Source organism: Heterodontus francisci, chromosome 15, assembly GCF_036365525.1.
Source record: "Heterodontus francisci isolate sHetFra1 chromosome 15, sHetFra1.hap1, whole genome shotgun sequence".
NCBI classification, from domain to species: domain Eukaryota; kingdom Metazoa; phylum Chordata; class Chondrichthyes; order Heterodontiformes; family Heterodontidae; genus Heterodontus; species Heterodontus francisci.
In genome coordinates, this window is record NC_090385.1 from 39,332,682 (window position 1) to 39,350,053 (window position 17,372).

Genomic DNA, 17,372 nt, shown 5'->3' on the forward strand with positions numbered 1-17,372 from the left:
AAAAACTTTTGCAAACTGTTTCTCATCACATGTATGTTCTCAATACCAATAAACTGGAATCTAATGTTGGAATAATTATCTTCATTTTCATATCCCTTCCCAGCAGCTCTGTTTGCCATGGCATTCAGCTATAAAAGAAATCAATACTGTGAACATTAACCCTGTAATTCTGGCTATTTGTTTTCAGATATGAATTTTTATTTTCTATTGCTGGTGAGGCACTTATTCAATTGTTATCCTGCTACAGTTATCAACTTGTCTTGCTCCAGAAGTTAAAATAATTTTTAAAACTGATTTCTTCAGAAATCATTCTGCATTTTGTCCTTTCATTGTAAGTTATAACATCATACATCATTTTCAATCACCACTTAAGATGTTTCTTGCTGACTCTTTTAGCACTATCACAGCAGTATAAAAACTAGTGTTGGGGCCTACAGACTTGAGCACCCTTAAGAGTAGTCCCCGGAAAACAAATCTGTACTCCATAGGTATACGGCATACATTTATGACAACCTTAATTGGCATGCCCCTTGCCGTGGGAAGACATCACAGCTGAGTTCTGCGCTGTCCTCAGCTGCCAATCATACATATGCGGGGGGAGGCGGAGAAGACGGGGAAACTGCGCCATTTTTTGGGTGCCGAAGTCGTGATTTGTGACCTGTCCGAACCCATTACTGTGGAAGTAGTCAGCACGCAAACTTGGTGCTGCCTCCTCCTTTACCTGTTTGTAGCATTGAGCCCAGGGTCCATGTCACTAGCTGAGCAGAGAGCAATGGTGCAGATAATCTGCTTCTCGTAAAGGGAAGCTGCACTAAATCACAGCCGCCTGCTGCTGAATACTATGGCTGCAATTCTAAACAAGGAAAATGGAACACCAAGGTTCACAGATGCTGCCTTGAAGGTCATAACGGTAGATCAGGACAGAGGAGAGGGGTCAGGTGTCTGTGAGGGGATCGGAGGCCCTCAAGGACCAACCTCAAGAAGGGAATAGGAAGTCAATAGGTTAATTCCTAGAGTTTGGTCGCAGTGCTAAAAGAAGTGCAATGACCTCACATGCGTGGTCAAGATCAATGAATGCATCTTCAATGACATCTCTTACCAAGGTCCCATCAACCTCTCATGCTGCTTAATGTACTACACCCTCGTCATTCACCTGTCAGTAGTCCCTAGCACTCAGGCCTAACATCCAAATACTCCACCAGCACACACATTCCAATGATGCCAGCCTCACACCCAGCTCCCACATACCTCCAGCTCTTCAATTGTGGCAGTCGCATCACCCAAATGCAAAGCAATACAATCACTGACATATATCCCTCTCTCTTGCAGGGCAAGGCAGCCCATAACAGGAAGCAGCGGAGCAGAACCAATGTGTGGGGGGAAAGGACACCTGCATCTCCAGTGTCCTACAGAGGAGACAGTTCCACGCATCATGGGACAGGCTGCACACAGCCCATGGCATCAGGCATCACCAAGAACCACGAGGATGACAGTATGCGACTGCCTTATGCCCTTCTGAATTCCTAGCTCACTCTCATCCTGTTATCTGGCATGATGAGTAAGCTACAGATGGTGCAACCATGGACCTCTTGCTTTCTACCAGTTACGACTGAAGCGGGAGGAGCGCACTGCCTTTTCTAGTTCCACTTATTCACAGGTCACAACATATAATTAAATGTTTGCCCGGTTACCGATACAGCCAAACATATACTCTATTTTTTAATCTCAGAATAAATAAGACAACCAGGCTTCTTTAATAAACAACAAAATTAGGATTCATATAAATGTGTGGTTGATGGTTGGCGCGGACTCAGTGGGCCGAAGGGCCCGTTTCGGTGCTGTATCTCTCTATGACAGGAAAAAATACAGAAATTCTCTCTGAAGAAGTCTGTTACAAAAAAAAACTACTATGGCCAAACACCTGTTAATTCTTAATGGAAAAATAAAAGATATGGAAGGAAGTCAGTCAGTTGTCCCTTTTTTGGCCTGGCGTCCAGATATACGGAGACAGGTCACTGGGCTCGTTTCAGAAACAGTCCATTCTGGAGATGTCAAGAATTGTCCTAGTAGGCTTTCCAACAGAAATGTGGCATCAGGGTTTTCCACCAGCGCACACTTGAATCGTATGATATTTTCAGCCTCTCAGGAGCAATGCAGCACCAAATAATTTAGCTCTCCCACACTGGATCTTTGTAGCATTTCTCCAAAAAGGTACAGAAAGAGGTGAGCTGGGCGTTTTCTTTTTCCTTGACAGGAAAACATGAACTGTCTTCAAACAGTTCACACCCAACTAAACTGACAACAATGTCCAAACCTCAAACAGAGATTTGACCTTCTGACCTCCATAAACCTTGACATGCGGTTTCTCCTTAACCTGTTTCCCCCAGGTCGCCAAGGGTTCCGTTGTTTACTGAACCCAAAAACACATGACTTCCAGCACAGGTGGTTTTTAAACAACATTGCAAGTGTCCCTTCAGTGAACTTGGTTAAAAAAACACATCCATGGAATATTTTCAGTTTTAACCTCAAAAAAATTTTTAAATGGAAGCACTTTCGTAACACCTCCACACTTGGAGGAATAAAATGCCATTTTTAAATGAGTTTCATTATAAAGAGTGAAAAAAAATGATGAAAAATATTCAAACACACATTTACACACTCATTCTCATTCACTCTTTACCTGTAGCTAATGCCGTTCAGCTTTGTACCATCTTTACACTCAGATAACTCAAAGCAAAGTTAGATTCTAGAGAAAGCATCCGCAATTGCATTTTTTCCTTCCCGCAATGTGGATAATCTTTAAGTAATAAGGTTGTAATAGTAAACTCCATCGGAATAGTTTGGCATTCCAGTTTTTGAGTTTTTCCACAAAAGCTAGGGGGTTATGATCAGTACATACCAGTGTCTCTCTGCAGTTGTGGCGGACATAGACTTCAAAATGCTTGAGAGCCAGTAATAAGCCCAGGGTTTCTTTTTCCACGGTTGAATATCTCTTTTGGCGTTGATTTATCTTTTCGGAAAAGTATCCCACTGGCCTCTCTATGCCTGACTCATCACCTTGTAACAGGACTGTACCGACCCCCAGGTCACTAGCATCAATGGCCATCTTGAAGGGCTTAGTGAAATTTGGAGCAGCCAACACTGGTTCATTAATCAAAATGACTTTCAGCCTCTCAAAAGATGCTTGGTGCTCCCCTGACCGCACTACTTTGGTTTTCTTTTTTTATAGCAAATCTGCCAGTGGAACAACTATCGTACCAAAATTTGGAACAAACTTGTGCTAGAAACCACATATCCCCAAAAACCTCATGATTTCTTGCTTAGTCTTAGTGGGAGGGAACTCCACCAATGTTTGTACTTTTTCTGTTCTTGGCAACACTTGTCCTTGCCCTACCCAAGATAGGTTACTCTGGCTTTTGCAAATTCACTTTTAGCAAGGTTTATCACTAAATTAGCCAATTGTAATTTTCTAAACAGAGCTTCCAGCTGTTCCAAGTGGTCCTTCCAAGTGTCACTGTTATGAAAGCGCCTCTGTGTTGTTAAATATACTTTGTGAGGATTGATTTTTGCAAAATTGAGGAAATGTTGAACTTTGGGGTTTTCAAAGGGGGTCATGTAAAGGTCACTTGACTTAGAAAAACAGTCCCTGGAAATGATTTTTAAAAGGGGCACTGAAAGGTCTTGTGAGGAAAACAAACCTTTCCGGGAACCCACCTGACTTCCAGCTCAATAAAACAACAGAGAACTTTAAACACCTGGAGAAGTTAACAAAGAAGTGACAATTCAAGACTGATGGAGGTCAAAAGGCTGACCTCCTGTTGTCAGTTTCATTTTGAATTGTTTTGAGTTAGGGCTGAACGGTATAAAAAGGAGAGAACTGCCAAGGAGAGAAAAGAACTTCCAAGGAAAGAAGAGAACTTCCAATGAAAGAAGAGAATTCCCAAGGAAGGACAGAAGACCACAACCCAGCTCAGCTTTCCAGCACCCCTCTAAAGGACCCTAAGTAGTCCACTTTGTCAATTCATCTCCTGTATTTGAAGAAAAGCCTGCTAAATTAATTCTCATTGCCGCCTGAAAAGAACTGTTCTAAAAGATCCCAGTGACCCATCTGCTTATACTCGGAGGCCAGACTGTATGCCAATTTTGGAACACAACCTCTCTCATCTGCTGCTTCTTCCAGAATGAGCAAGTATTCAGCCCAAGTGCGTTTTTTTTTGTTTGTAATTGAGCTCTAAAAACAAAAATTGCTTTATTTTTCAGGTTAACTGGTGTATATGTGTGTGTGTGTGTGTGTGTGTGTGTGTGTGTGAGGGGGTAAGGTAAAAAGGGAACTTCAATATTTCAATCTGTGTGCTTATGCTTTACTTAATTATTGGTTAAGACTTGTTTTATGATAAACTGATCATTTTTGTTTATGAAAGAAACCTGGTTGGTGTATTTTATTCTGGGATAAAAAAAAGAGTCTCTGATTGATGTATCGGTAAGTGGGAAAAAATTTAAATATACGTTGTGACCCATGGAGAAGTTGAACTAGAACAGTGCACTCCTCCCGCTTCGGTCCTAACACTGTATACCAGCACATCAAGGTAAACCACACAGTTAGGAACACTGGCTACCACTTGGTTCATTAGTCTCAGAGGTGGCTGGGGCATTTTGTAGCCCAAATGGCATCAATCGGCATTGGAAAAGACCATCTGGTGTGACAAAGGCCGATATTTCTTTAGCTCGGTGAGTTAAAGGAACTTTAACAAATCTATTCTTTTAACAAATCTATTTTTGTAAGAAATGTGGCACTGCCCACTCTGTCAATGCAGTCTTCCAAGCGAGGAATTGGGTAGAAGTCTGCCTTTGTTACTGCATTAACTTTTCTGTAGTCTATGCAGAATCTAGTTGAATCATTAGGTTTAGGCATGATTACCACTGGGGAACTCCAGCTGCTTTGACTGGGTTCAATTAAGTGGTTTTCCAACATATGTTGGATTTCTGCTTTCATCTGGGTCTGTTCCTCTGAACTTAAGCAATCAGCATGCTGTTTTATAGGAAAGGATTCCCCTACATCCACATCATGTGTGGCCAAGACTGTACATCCTGGCTTATCGCTACAGACTCTTAAATGCTGAGAGTAGTCTGGTTAGGTCTTCTTGCTGTTTTGCATCTAAATATGAAAGTATAGTGTCCAATCTCCCTAATGTGACAGAAACCACACCTGCCAAATGGAAACATATTAATTTCATCAGATGGAACACTACTTGAACCCTTTTGCTGGACATTGTACAGAACTGGTATTAAAAAAAAAAAGAGTTGGACAGCTGAAAAAGGGCTGCACATTTGCATTCTGAGACACAGCTGAATAGGGAGTGCTCACCGATTCAATTAACAAGATTGGTCTGAGCAATCATAATAATCAACCTTCTTTGTCTGTGTAAGAGCCAGAGCTCCACACCCCACTGAGTGTGACTGGAGAACTGTGAGAATCAACAATCCTTGCAGATGATGCTGTTTCAAACAAAGAGCTGGTCATATGACTTAGCTGTCGGCCAGACTTGGAACTGTTTCAACAGAACAGAAAGGCTTGCACAGACTGCAATTTGAGGACCAAAGAGAAGAAAGTTCTCTCTCTCTCTGTCTCTCTCACAAGCAAAGTCGCAGGGACCCACAGAAGCAGCTTAAGCCTCAATACAGAGCACCACTTCAGCCTTCTGGTACCAAAGAAGCAAGTTTGAAAGTGTGCATTGGGCCCCAGCAAGAACTACAAGACTATCCCTCACTATCCCTTTCATCCTTCACTGTCCCTACTACCTGACATACTTGTGCTTACTTATCCTCCTCCTAGCGATGATATTGTTTCAACATATTGATATGACACAGCTGATTCTTTTGCCAGTGATCCAGGGTGTCATTCAAATAATTTACCTAATCAATCCTTTGACCGCTTTATATGGACTACTGAACTGTGCTTTCAGCCGTTCACCCTGTAAAGGCAGCAATACCAACACCTCATTCCTGGTTGAGATGTTCGGGTCTTGCCATGCTTGCCTGCCCATTTCTTCATGGTTGTTTGGGAAGCTTTCAGGTGTTCCTGAGCTACTTTGCAAACTCTCGTGAGCTGTTCCCGTAACATGGATACATAATCTAGAACAGAAGATTTGTCTCTCTGTTCTAAAAACTTTTCTTTAATTAGTTTTAAAGGACCTCTTATCTCATATCTATAAACTAATTCAAAAGGACTAAAACTGGTAGACTCATTAGGTATATCCCCAGTGGCAAACAAAATAAATTCCAGCCCTTTATCCCAATATTGGGGACATTCATGACAGTATGCCTTGATCATCATTTTGAGGATCTAATGGTATCGTTCTAAAGCTCCTTTTGTCTGTGGGTGGTAGGAAAAAGACTTTAACTTTGTTATACCCAAATTATTCACAACTTCCTGCAAAAGTTTGGACATAAAATTAGAACCTGGATCAGATTGAATCTCAAATCGGTAATCCATATCTAGTGAAGAACTGGGTTAACTTCTCTACCACTACCTTAGTGGAAACTGTTCTCAAGGGGATGGCCTCTGAGAACCGAGTAGCCATATCCATGATAGAGAGTATATATATATATTGGCGTATCATTTTTGTTCTCGGCAAAGGGCCTAACAGTCAACCAACACCTAACTAAATGGTACCCCAAAAACGGGTCTGAGAATTAGAAGTGCCGGTTTTATGGCTGGTTGCCATTTTCCCACAATCTGATATGTATGGCACGTTTGACAAAACTGCACCACATCGTTGGAAAGACCTGGCCAGTAAAAGTCTCTACCTATACGTGATTGGGTCTTCTGGATCCCCACATGCCCCGCTACAGTAATTTCATGTGCTATGCTTAATACTTCCCAGTGCTACTTGTGCAGTACTACGATTTGATGAACAACTGTCCATTCTTCGTCTACAGGTCAATGAGGAGGTCTCCACTTCATCAGAATCCCATTTTTTAAACATAGTAGCCTCCCGGAACTCCCTTTGCTTCAGCTAGAGCCGATTGTGCCACATTACTTAACTATGGATTGGCTTGCTGAGCCTTGATCAGAGAAGATTTAATGAACATTTTCTTCAGATTATCCAAATCCCCAAAGAAAGTTTCAGATATTCAGCTATCTGTGGTGCCAATTTGACCTCCAACAATGGAACTTGTTTAGCCATTGCCCAGATCGCTACACATGCAAGAAAAATGCCTGGAACCTTTTCCTGCAATTGTTGTCTCTTTAACTTCACTTGCTTTTTCCATGACTATTGGAGAAGCTACTACCTTCGCTCCAGCCAAATCATTCCCCAAGAGTAGGTCAACTCTGTCTACAGGCAAACTATGGACAACTCCTACAGTTACCATTCCAGACATTAGGTCACACTCCAGGTGCACCCGATACAAAGGTATGGGTATATACTCCCCACCAATACCAATCACTAAAACCTGGTCATTCAATGCGCTCTCTAGTGCAGAAGAGATGCCTTTCCCCAGTGCTATGACCAGGTGAAAAATGTTTCCAGAGGTCTTTTGTTGTCTTTACCTGGTCTTACTGTAACAGGGTTTAACTTTAAACACACTGTGTGTTTTGATATCCCCTTTTTGTGAATCCTTGTTCACAACTTTCCAATTATAAGACAAAGAAACCAATTCAGATAGACATTAAGATTTAAAGATGAAATTTTATTAAAACTTAAGTTCTAATACGGTTCATGCCTACGGATACAAGACGCACCCAAGCTAGCACGCACATGTGATATACACGTGCAGATAGGAAAAGAAAATATTGTAGAGGGGGATTTGAGGCAATATCTTGTTACAGTGCTTCAAGTGCACTGTAGTCCTTTTGTAAGTAATGTTGCTCGTCGTTGGGGCCCAGTAGTCATCTTAAAACCTTGTTCATGTAGGAAACTTTTCTCCCTTTAAGTTTCACGTGTTCTCACAAGATTCAGTATCCTGAGAGATGAGCAAGCAGACATGAGGAGATAATTCTTCGAGTTCCAGGGGAGATCTTTACTCCATAAGTACATGGCTTTGTCTCCAGTACTAATGCCTTTATTGGAAGTTCAAATTCTCTGCAACAGCCAGTTAGTCATGTGACTAAAACTGGTCTGACCACTTCTTCTGTGTATTGGGGAAGTAACGACTGGGTCCACATTGTTCTACCACTGCTAGTGCTATGCAAATGTCCTTCCAGTCAGGGCTTGCAATTTTAAGTTATAATGTTCAAGCGGCGAAATAATGTGCGCCTCAGTCTTGGTAGGTGCGGAGTTGGCCTGACACCAGCAAGAGTTTGGGTTGCTCCTGTATCCTTAAGCGTAACTATAGATTTACCTGCCTCACTTGAGGGATAAGGAGTTACTTTTCCTTTTGACAAGAATTCCCTGTAACTCTGAGGTATCTTGTTCACATCCCCCGTACTCTCAGCAGTTTTTGTACTTGGCCTTACAGCTGCAGTCAGAGCTACAGTGCGATCTGTCATACTCCCAGTCAGGGCCCCTTTCTCTGCAATGTGCACCCCAATAAGTCCCATGGGTTTACCCAGCAACTCCCAGCATTCTACACAAAGGTGTCCCACCTTGTGACAATGGTAACACTTAGGCTTTCAGACCTCACTTCCACCCTCAGCACCTTTCTTTCTGGCCTGAGGTGGAGATCACCGGGCATTCCCAGCTGCTTTTTCTTGTCCCTGGCTACTTGCCTTCCTTTCATCCTCCCACCTTCTATCCTTCTCAGGTTTGTGTGGGTAACGGACAAAGGGTTTGGACTTGTAAACTCACGCGTAATCATCACCAATCTCAGCTGCCTGTCTGACTGTTAAAATATTTTGGTTCTCTACTTGGGTTCTTATTAACGGAGGGAGTGAATTTTTAAAATTTTTCCAGGAGAATTATTTCCCCAAGGGTCTCATAGGTGGCCTCTACCTTTAGTGCTCGCATCCAACACTCAAAATTAATTTGCTTTACCCTCTCAAATTCTATACGTTTGCCCAAGCTGTCTCTGGAGGTTACAAGATCTCCACCTGTACGCTTCAGGAACTAACCCAGAAGCAGCAAGAAATAGCCTTTTTTGCCCTCTCGATCTGTAACAGCCTCCTCAAAAAGCATAGTATAAACATAATGAGCTCTGCCAATCAACATGCTTTGCATAAGCAATGTCCAGTTTTCATTCGGCCACCCCATCTGTTTAGCTAGCTTTTCAAAAGAAATGAAAAATGCCTCTGCATCCCTTTCCTCAAACCTCAGGAAGGCTTGCACAAATTTCAACAGCCCTCCACTGGGTCCTGGGCTGGGGTCAGATCCTTCCTCCTCAGAACGTTCACTGGAATCAAAGCCAGCCTTTTGTTTTAGTTCCAGCTGCTTTAATTTGAGGGTAGGCGGTGGCGTAGTGGTATCACTGGACTAGTAACCCAGAGACCCAGGGTATTCCTCTGGGGACATGGGTATGAATTCCACCACAGCAGAAGGAGGAATTTGAATTTAATTAATAAATCTGGTCTAATAATGGCCATGAAACCATTGTCGATTGTTGTAAAAATCCATCTGGTTCACTAATGTCCTTTAGGGAAGGAAATCTGCTGTCCTTACCTGGTCTGGCCTACATGTGACTCCAGACCCACTGCAATGTGGTTAACTCTTACATGTCCTCTGAAATGGCCTAGCAAGCGACTCAGTTGTACCGAACCTCTACAAAAAGTCAATAAAAAGGAATGAAACCGGACGGACCACCCGGCATCAACCTAGGCACCGGAAACGACAACGGCAAACCCAGCCCTGTCGACCCTGCAAAGTCCTCCTTACTAACATCGGAGGGCTTGAGCCAAAGTTGGGAGAGCTTTCCCACAGGCTGGTCAAGCAACAGCCTGACATAGTCATACTCACGGAATCATACCTTACAGACAATGTCCCAGACACTGCCATCACCATCCCCGGGTATGTCCTGTCCCACCGGCAGGACAGACCCAGCAGAGGTGGTGGCACAGTAGTATACAGTAGGGAGGGAGTCGCCCTGGGAGTCCTCAACATCGACTCCGGACCCCATGAAGTCTCATGGCATCAGGTCAAACATGGACAAAGTAACCTCCTACTGATTACCACCTACCGCCCTCCCTCAGCTGATGAGTCAGTACTCCTCCATGTTGAACAGCACTTGGAGGAAGCACTGAGGGTGGCAAGGGCACAAAATGTACTCTGGGTGGGGGACTTCAATGTCCATCACCAAGAGTGGCTCGGTAGCACCACTACTGACCGAGCTGGCCGAGTCCTAAAGGACATAGCTGCGAGACTGGGTGTGCAGCAGGTGGTGGGGGAACCAACATGAGGGACGAACACACTTCACCTCGTCCTCACCAATCTGCCTGCCGCAGATGTATCTGTCAATGACAGTATTGGTAGGAGTGACCACCGCACAGTCCTTGTGGAGACGAAGTCCCGCTTTCACATTGAAGATACCTTCCATTGTGTTGTATGGCACTATCACCGTGCTAAATGGGATAGATTTCGAACAGATCTAGGATGCCCAGTTTTGCATTGCAGGAGGCGCTGTGGGCCATCAGCAGCAGCAGAATTGTACTCAACCACAATCTGTAACATCATGGCCCGGCATATCCCCCACTCTACCATTACCATCAAGCCAGGAGACCAACCCTAGTTCAATGAAGAGTGCAGGAGGGCATGCCAGGAGCAGCAACAGGCATACCTCAAAATGAGGTGTCAACCTGGTGAAGCTACAACCCAGGACTACTTGCATGCCAAACTGCGTAAGCAGCATGCGAAAGACAGACCTAAATGATCCCATAACCAACGGATCAGATCTAAGCTCTGCAGTCCTGCCACATCCAGCCGTGAATGGTGGTGGACAATTAAACGACTAACTGGAGGAGGTGGCTCCACAAATATCCCCATCCTCAATGATGGGAGAGTCCAGCACATCAGTGCGAAAGATAAGGCTGAAGCATTTGCAACAATCTTCAACCAGAAGTGCCGAGTTGATGATCCATCTCGGCCTCCTCCTGAAGTCCCCAGCATCACAGATGCCAGACTTCAGCCAATTCGATTCACTCCGCGTGATATCAAGAAATGACTGAAGGCACGGGATACTGCAAAAGCTATGGGCCCTGACAACATCCCGAAAATAGTACTCAAGACCTGTGCTCCAGAACTTGCCATGCCCCTAGCCAAGCTGTTCCAGTACAGCTACAACACTGACATCTACCCGGCAATGTGGAAAATTGCCCAGGTATGTCCTGTACACAAAAAGCAGGACAAGTCCAACCCGGCCAACTACCGCCCCATCAGCCTACTCTCAATCATCAGTAAAGTGATGGAAGGTGTCATCAACAGTGCCATCAAGCCACACTTGCTTAGCAATAACCTGCTCAGTGACGCTCAGTTTGGGTTATGCAAGGGCCACTCAGCTCCTGACCTCATTACAGCCTTGGTTCAAACATGGACAAAAGAGCTGAACTCAAGAGGTGAGGTGAGAGTGACTGCCCTTGACATCAAGGCAGCATTTGACCGAGTACAGCATCAAGGAGCAAAACGGAGGTCAATGGGAATCAGGGGGAAAACCCTCCGCTGGCTGGAGTCATACCTAGCACAAAGGAAGATGGTTGTGGTTGTTGGAGGTCAATCATCTGAGCTCCAAGACATCACTGCAGGAGTTCCTCAGGGTAGTGTCCTAGGCCCAACCATCTTCAGCTGCTTCATCAATGACCTTCCTTCAATCATAATGTCAGAAGTGGGGATATTCGCTAATGATTGCACAATGTTCACCATTCATGACTCCTCAGATACTGAAGCAGTCCGTGTAGAAACGCAGCAAGACCTGGACAATATCCAGGCTTGGGCTGATAAGTGGCAAGTAACATTCGCGCCTCACAAGTGCCAGGCAATGACCATCTCCAACAAGAGAGAATCTAACCATCTCCCTTTGACATTCAATGGCATTACCATCGCTGAATCCCCCACTATCAACATCCTAGGGGCTACCATTGACCAGAAACTGAACTGGAGTAGCCATATAAATACCGTGGCTACAAGAGCAGGTCAGAGGCTAGGAATCCTGAGGCGAGTAACTCACCTCCTGACTCCCCAAAGCCTGTCCACCATCTACAAGGCACAAGTCAGGAGTGTGATGGAATACTCTCCACTTGCCTGGATGGGTGCAGCTCCAACACTCAAGAAGCTCGACGCCATCCAGGACAAAGCAGCCCACTTGATTGGCACCCCATCTACAAACATTCACTCCCTCCACCACCGACGCACAGTGGCAGCAGTGTGTACCATCTACAAGATGCACTGCAGCAATGCACCAAGGCTCCTTAGACAGCACCTTCCAAACCCGCGACCTCTACCAACTAGAAGGACAAGGGCAACAAATAAATGGAAACACCACCACCTCCAAGTCACACACCATCCTGACTTGGAACTATATCACAGTTCCTTCACTGTCGTTGGGTCAAAATCCTGGAACTCCCTTCCTAACAGCACTGTGGGTGTACCTACCCCACAGGGACTGCAGCGGTTCAAAGAGCAGCTCACCACCACCTTCTCAAGAGCAATTAGGGATGTGCAATAAATGCTGGCCTGGCCAGCGACGCCCACATCCCATGAATGAATTAAAAAAAAAATTCCCTTTCTTCTCTTTCTCTTTGATATGCTCTCTCTTTCACCCTTTCCTTTCTGGCAAGTTCAAGTTTTTTTCATCGTCAATTCTCTTTCCTGTTCAAGCTTAATTTTTTTCCAATTGCAACTGAATCCTAGCTAATTCAACTGCACTACCAACTGGTTCGCCTTTTTCATCTTCCAATTTCAAATGGTATGCCATTACTTCAATAATATCTGTTTCCTTAGTTCCAGGCTTTAACTAACACAAACCTTTCTGCCAATTCCTTTAGCCCAACCTTGGCTAAGTTTCTCAAATCATTCAGGGATACATCCTCCTTCCCCAGAAAGGTCATAACAACTGAAAAAGACATTCATTCCGGTAGTGTACTTTACTCCGATGTACAAGAAACCTTTTTTCCACCTACTGAAGATTAGCCAATTAGACTCTATTTGTCCCCCAGAATAAAGCACACCAAAGCAGGTTCCTTTAAAATGACAATATTAACTATTTATTAGAAAAGTAATAATTAACTACTACGAAGACAAATCTATATATGAAAAGCTCCTTAGTTCCTTAGCCCTCATGCACACAAACATACATTTAAAAAAACGGTTAATCGGAAAAAAACGATTTTGGTTTACAGCTATTTCATAGGAATAGAAGGAATAATACATTCTGGTAGGTAATCTTCGGTTGGGTGAGGTAACCCAGAGTCAAATAGTCGGATGCCACTCAAAGTCTCTCCAGGCGAGGCTGATGACCAGTCTTTGATGGGTAGGCGTTCAAGGCAATTTGACTACAGCAGGCATCACACAGGTCTTTCAACAGGGGTACAGCAACCGGTCTGCTCAGGACTCACAGCAGAAGCTTTCTGCGGATTCCAGGATTGTCCAAAAACACAGGAGGCAACACAAACCACAATGGATGTAGGAATTCTTCAGAGACAGGAGGCAATAGGAATCTGCCAACTTTGAAAGGCAGGATTTCTTTTCAAGAGATGCAAGTTTCTTTTAAAGAGAGAGGTCTTTTTTCTCTCGTCTCCAGGCAGGTCAGGTCTAAATTTCAAATATCTGCTCTTCATCCACTCACTGGTTTTTAAAAGTCCAAAGCGAAAGCAAAAAGCCTTCTTAAGCCGATTACATGACAAGACACAGTGTTGCTCTTAGGGAGGTCAAAACCGCTTGCTATTTCCTTGAAACTGCTTGCTTTTCCTATTCTTGTATACAAAGTCAACATCCAAAAATTCCAGCTGCATTTCCAGCCAAAAATTGCAGGTGTCCAAGTCCAGTGAAAATCCACATTTTTTTTTTTAAATACACAGAATTCTAAGATTTTTTTAGTACAATAAGTAAAACCTTTTGTAACAAACTGTTTACCCGCTTACCCCGATCGAGCCGGTCATATACTTTTTTTAATCCCAGAATAAAATACACCAACCAGGCTTCATTAACAACAAGATTATCAGTTTATTATGAATAAAGACTTAACCAGTAACAAAGCAAAGCATTAACACGGATTAAAATATGAAAGTTCCCTTTTTATATTCCCCAATTACACTCATACTGGAAAAATACAGAAATTTTCTCTGCAGAGGTCTATTACGAAAGGAAGACAGAAAAAACTACTTTGGTAACATCCTTGATGAAAACAAAGATATGGAAGGATGTCAGTTGTCCCTTTTTTTGGTCTTGCACTCGGGCATACAGAGATGGGTCACTGGGATCGTTTCAGAGGCAATCCGTTCTGGAGATGTTGAGACTTATTCTAGTTGGCTTTCCAAGAGAAATGTGGCATCAGGGTTTTCCACCAGCACACACCTGAGTTGCAGGATTTTTTTTCAGCCTTTCAGGAGCAATGCAGCACCAGGGACTTTAGCTCTTCCACACTGGATCTTTGTAGGATTTCTCCAAAAATGTAGAGAAAGAGGTGAGCTGGATGGTTTCTTTTTCCTTGGCAGAAAAACATGAACTGTCTTCACACAGTTCACACCCAACTAAACTGAAAACAATGTCCAAACCCCAGAGAGTCGACCTCCTGACCTCCATAAACCTTGACATGTGGCTTCTCTGTAACCATTTCTCCCCCCCCCAGGTCACCAAGGGGTCTGTTGTTTACTGAGCACAAAGCACATGACTTCCCAGCACAGGTGGTTTTTCAAACATCTCAAGTGTCCTATCAGTGAACTTAGTTAAAAAAAAACACATCCATGGAATCTTTTCAGTTTTAACACAAGTCCTCAATAAAATATTTTTTAAAAGGGAGCACTTTTCTAACACACCTCTCACCCCAACCTTGCCCTTTCTGATTTCTGTTCTGACCCAAGAACTGCTGCTTGTCCCACCAAAGCACACCCAGGAAGAAGCAAAAGAGAGAGCGTAACAGCACAGCACTGATGAAGAGGCCCCATCTCTCGACCTGACACTTGGAGCCACCAGCTCAGGTACTGGCACTGCACCTACTTTATAGGATAGTGCACAGTTGGAATCTGCATGTGGTGAATCACCAGACATGAGTGGACGGCAGCCAAGCCGCTGTTGGGGGGGGGGGGGGGGGGGGGGAAGAGAGAGGCGTGAGGATGGTTCGTGTGCCAGCTTACTGGAGGGCAAAGTCACAGACGAATTCTGCTACTGGGGACTCAGATGAATACTTGATGAAGTGGCATATGGGAGAACCCTGATGAGGATGCAAACCAAGATGCTCAATGCATTGGCTGGCCTGCCAGCATCCTGTCACCGCCAAGGAGCACGAAGGAGTCCGGCTCCAACTTAACAGAGGGCATTGTGCAGAGCGTGTCCTCGCTGCAGCCTCTGCTCCATTTCCCTGTCATGTTGCAGACCCAGAGGCAATGCAATAGCAGAAGTTGTTCCAAGTTACCTTACCTGCAAGCTGGGTGTCTGGCGCTTTAAAGAATACTACTGCTGGGCTCCTCCTGCAGTTGAATGCACGTCATTTGGTGAGTACAAGAAAATATGTTGAATAGAGCTGCGTGGCACAAGTTTGTAAGGACAGCAACAAATTAGCCAGGAGGCCTGCTTGACATCATGACAGAAACAGTACGGATGTGTCCGACACAAAGTGCAAGTGCCCATGCGAGTGCCCTTCCAGCACGGGACACTGCGCCAGAAGCCGCTGAACTGCACGCTCCACTGGAGGGCCTCCAGTTTCCATGGTGCCATCTCCAGCAGCGCTACTGATCCAAATTTTGCACCCATACATCCTTCAGTTTGAATCGCTGGATAGCAATTAGGTGGGAATCATAGCTGATTTTTCTCCTCCCTAATTCAGAAACACGGTCGTCGAGTCGAGGTTGTTTACGGCACAGGAGGCCATTCGGCCCTTCAAGTCCACGTTGGCTCGTCATAGAGTAACCCAGTCAGTCCCACTCCATCCTCTTAGCCATGTATGTTTATTTTCTTCATGTGCCCATCCAATTTCCTTTTGAAATCATTGATTGTCTCTGCTACCATCACCCTCGTGGGTAAGTTCCAGGTCATTATCATTCGCTGCGTTAAAAGTTCATCCTCACAATCTCCCTACATTTCTTGCCCAAAACTTTAAACCTGTGTCCTCCCTGGTCCTTGTACAATATGTTAATGGGAACAGTTTTTCTTAGTGTAATTTATCTAAGCCTGTCATAATCCTGTACATTTCTATCAAATCTCTCCTCAATCTTCTTTGCCCCAGGGAGAACAACCCCAGCTTTTCCCATCTAACCTTGTAACTAAAATCCACCATCCCGGGAACCATTGCGGTAATGGGTTTTAGTCCACTGACTTTTCTAAGTAATGTCCATTGAATTATTAGGTGATTAAAAATACCTTTGGTCTCGTGTCTACCACGTACATGAAAGAACTTTGTGGATTAGCCTTGCTGATGGCTTGTAGCATCTGTTCATCCTCCACACACCTGGCACTGAACCCCGACAGTGGCTGACTACATCTACAGATGGCAGCCTGTTGAAATAAACATTTAATTATGTTAGAGATTGGGGTGGGAATAAAGGAACAAAAATCAAATTAAACAGTGATATATAGTCCAATTTTACATATCCATTTATTAAACCAAGCTGAAGGCCAAGACACAAAAAACTTTCTAACAATTGTTATGACACGACCACTCAAGACAAAGCCCCCAATCAAAATATATGATTGTGATAGCGCGTTGCTCTCAACACAGTCAATTCAGTCCTGTCACTCCTCAGGGCTACTAACATATCTTTAAGCTTTCCCAAATCAAAGAAAGACACAGCCGTGTTGAATAATCTAGTAACCACAGATTAAGGTGAACCAAACCAGGTACCTTTAGATATAAACAAATTAACTGTTTTATAAAAAACTACAATCTTAAACTCTAAGATAAACCAATATCTAAAGACCTTATAACTTATTTAAAAATCTAACTCCCGCATTCAAAAACATATACCCAAACTATCGAAAGTTTGGTATATAATTAGCTGCCCGCAAAAATAGAACAATAAAGTCTTTGCAGATTTACGTTCCTGCCGAAATGGAATCTTCCCAATGCAGAAACTATCCAAGGCTGCTTGAAGTCTTTGCAGTTGTCAGATGGAAAAAAAAAAGGTTCTTCAACAGTAGGACAGTCAGTAGTCTAGTTCAGCAGGTGAAGTGTTACTCCTCTTCTCCAGCAATGAACATAGCAATAATTTGCTATCACTTTCAAAAGAATCAATCTGGCTTGACTTTTCAGAACTTGGAGAACAAATAGGGTTTAAATATAGACGGAGGGGAGGGCTC

General features: G+C 43.8%; 1 protein-coding gene across 1 annotated transcript in view; it reads right to left on the reverse strand.

Moving 5' to 3' along the window:
* mtmr8 (myotubularin related protein 8) overlaps window positions 1-17,372 on the reverse strand; it is a 95,202-nt gene that overhangs the window by 45,109 nt on the left and 32,721 nt on the right. The window contains exons 6-7 of the mRNA XM_068047397.1: window positions 16,437-16,571; window positions 1-128 (exon numbers count right to left, since the gene is read on the reverse strand). The exon at window positions 1-128 is cut by the window's left edge and continues 5 nt beyond it. Coding sequence (XP_067903498.1) covers window positions 1-128; window positions 16,437-16,571 — 263 coding nt within the window. The remainder of the gene's footprint in view (window positions 129-16,436; window positions 16,572-17,372) is intronic.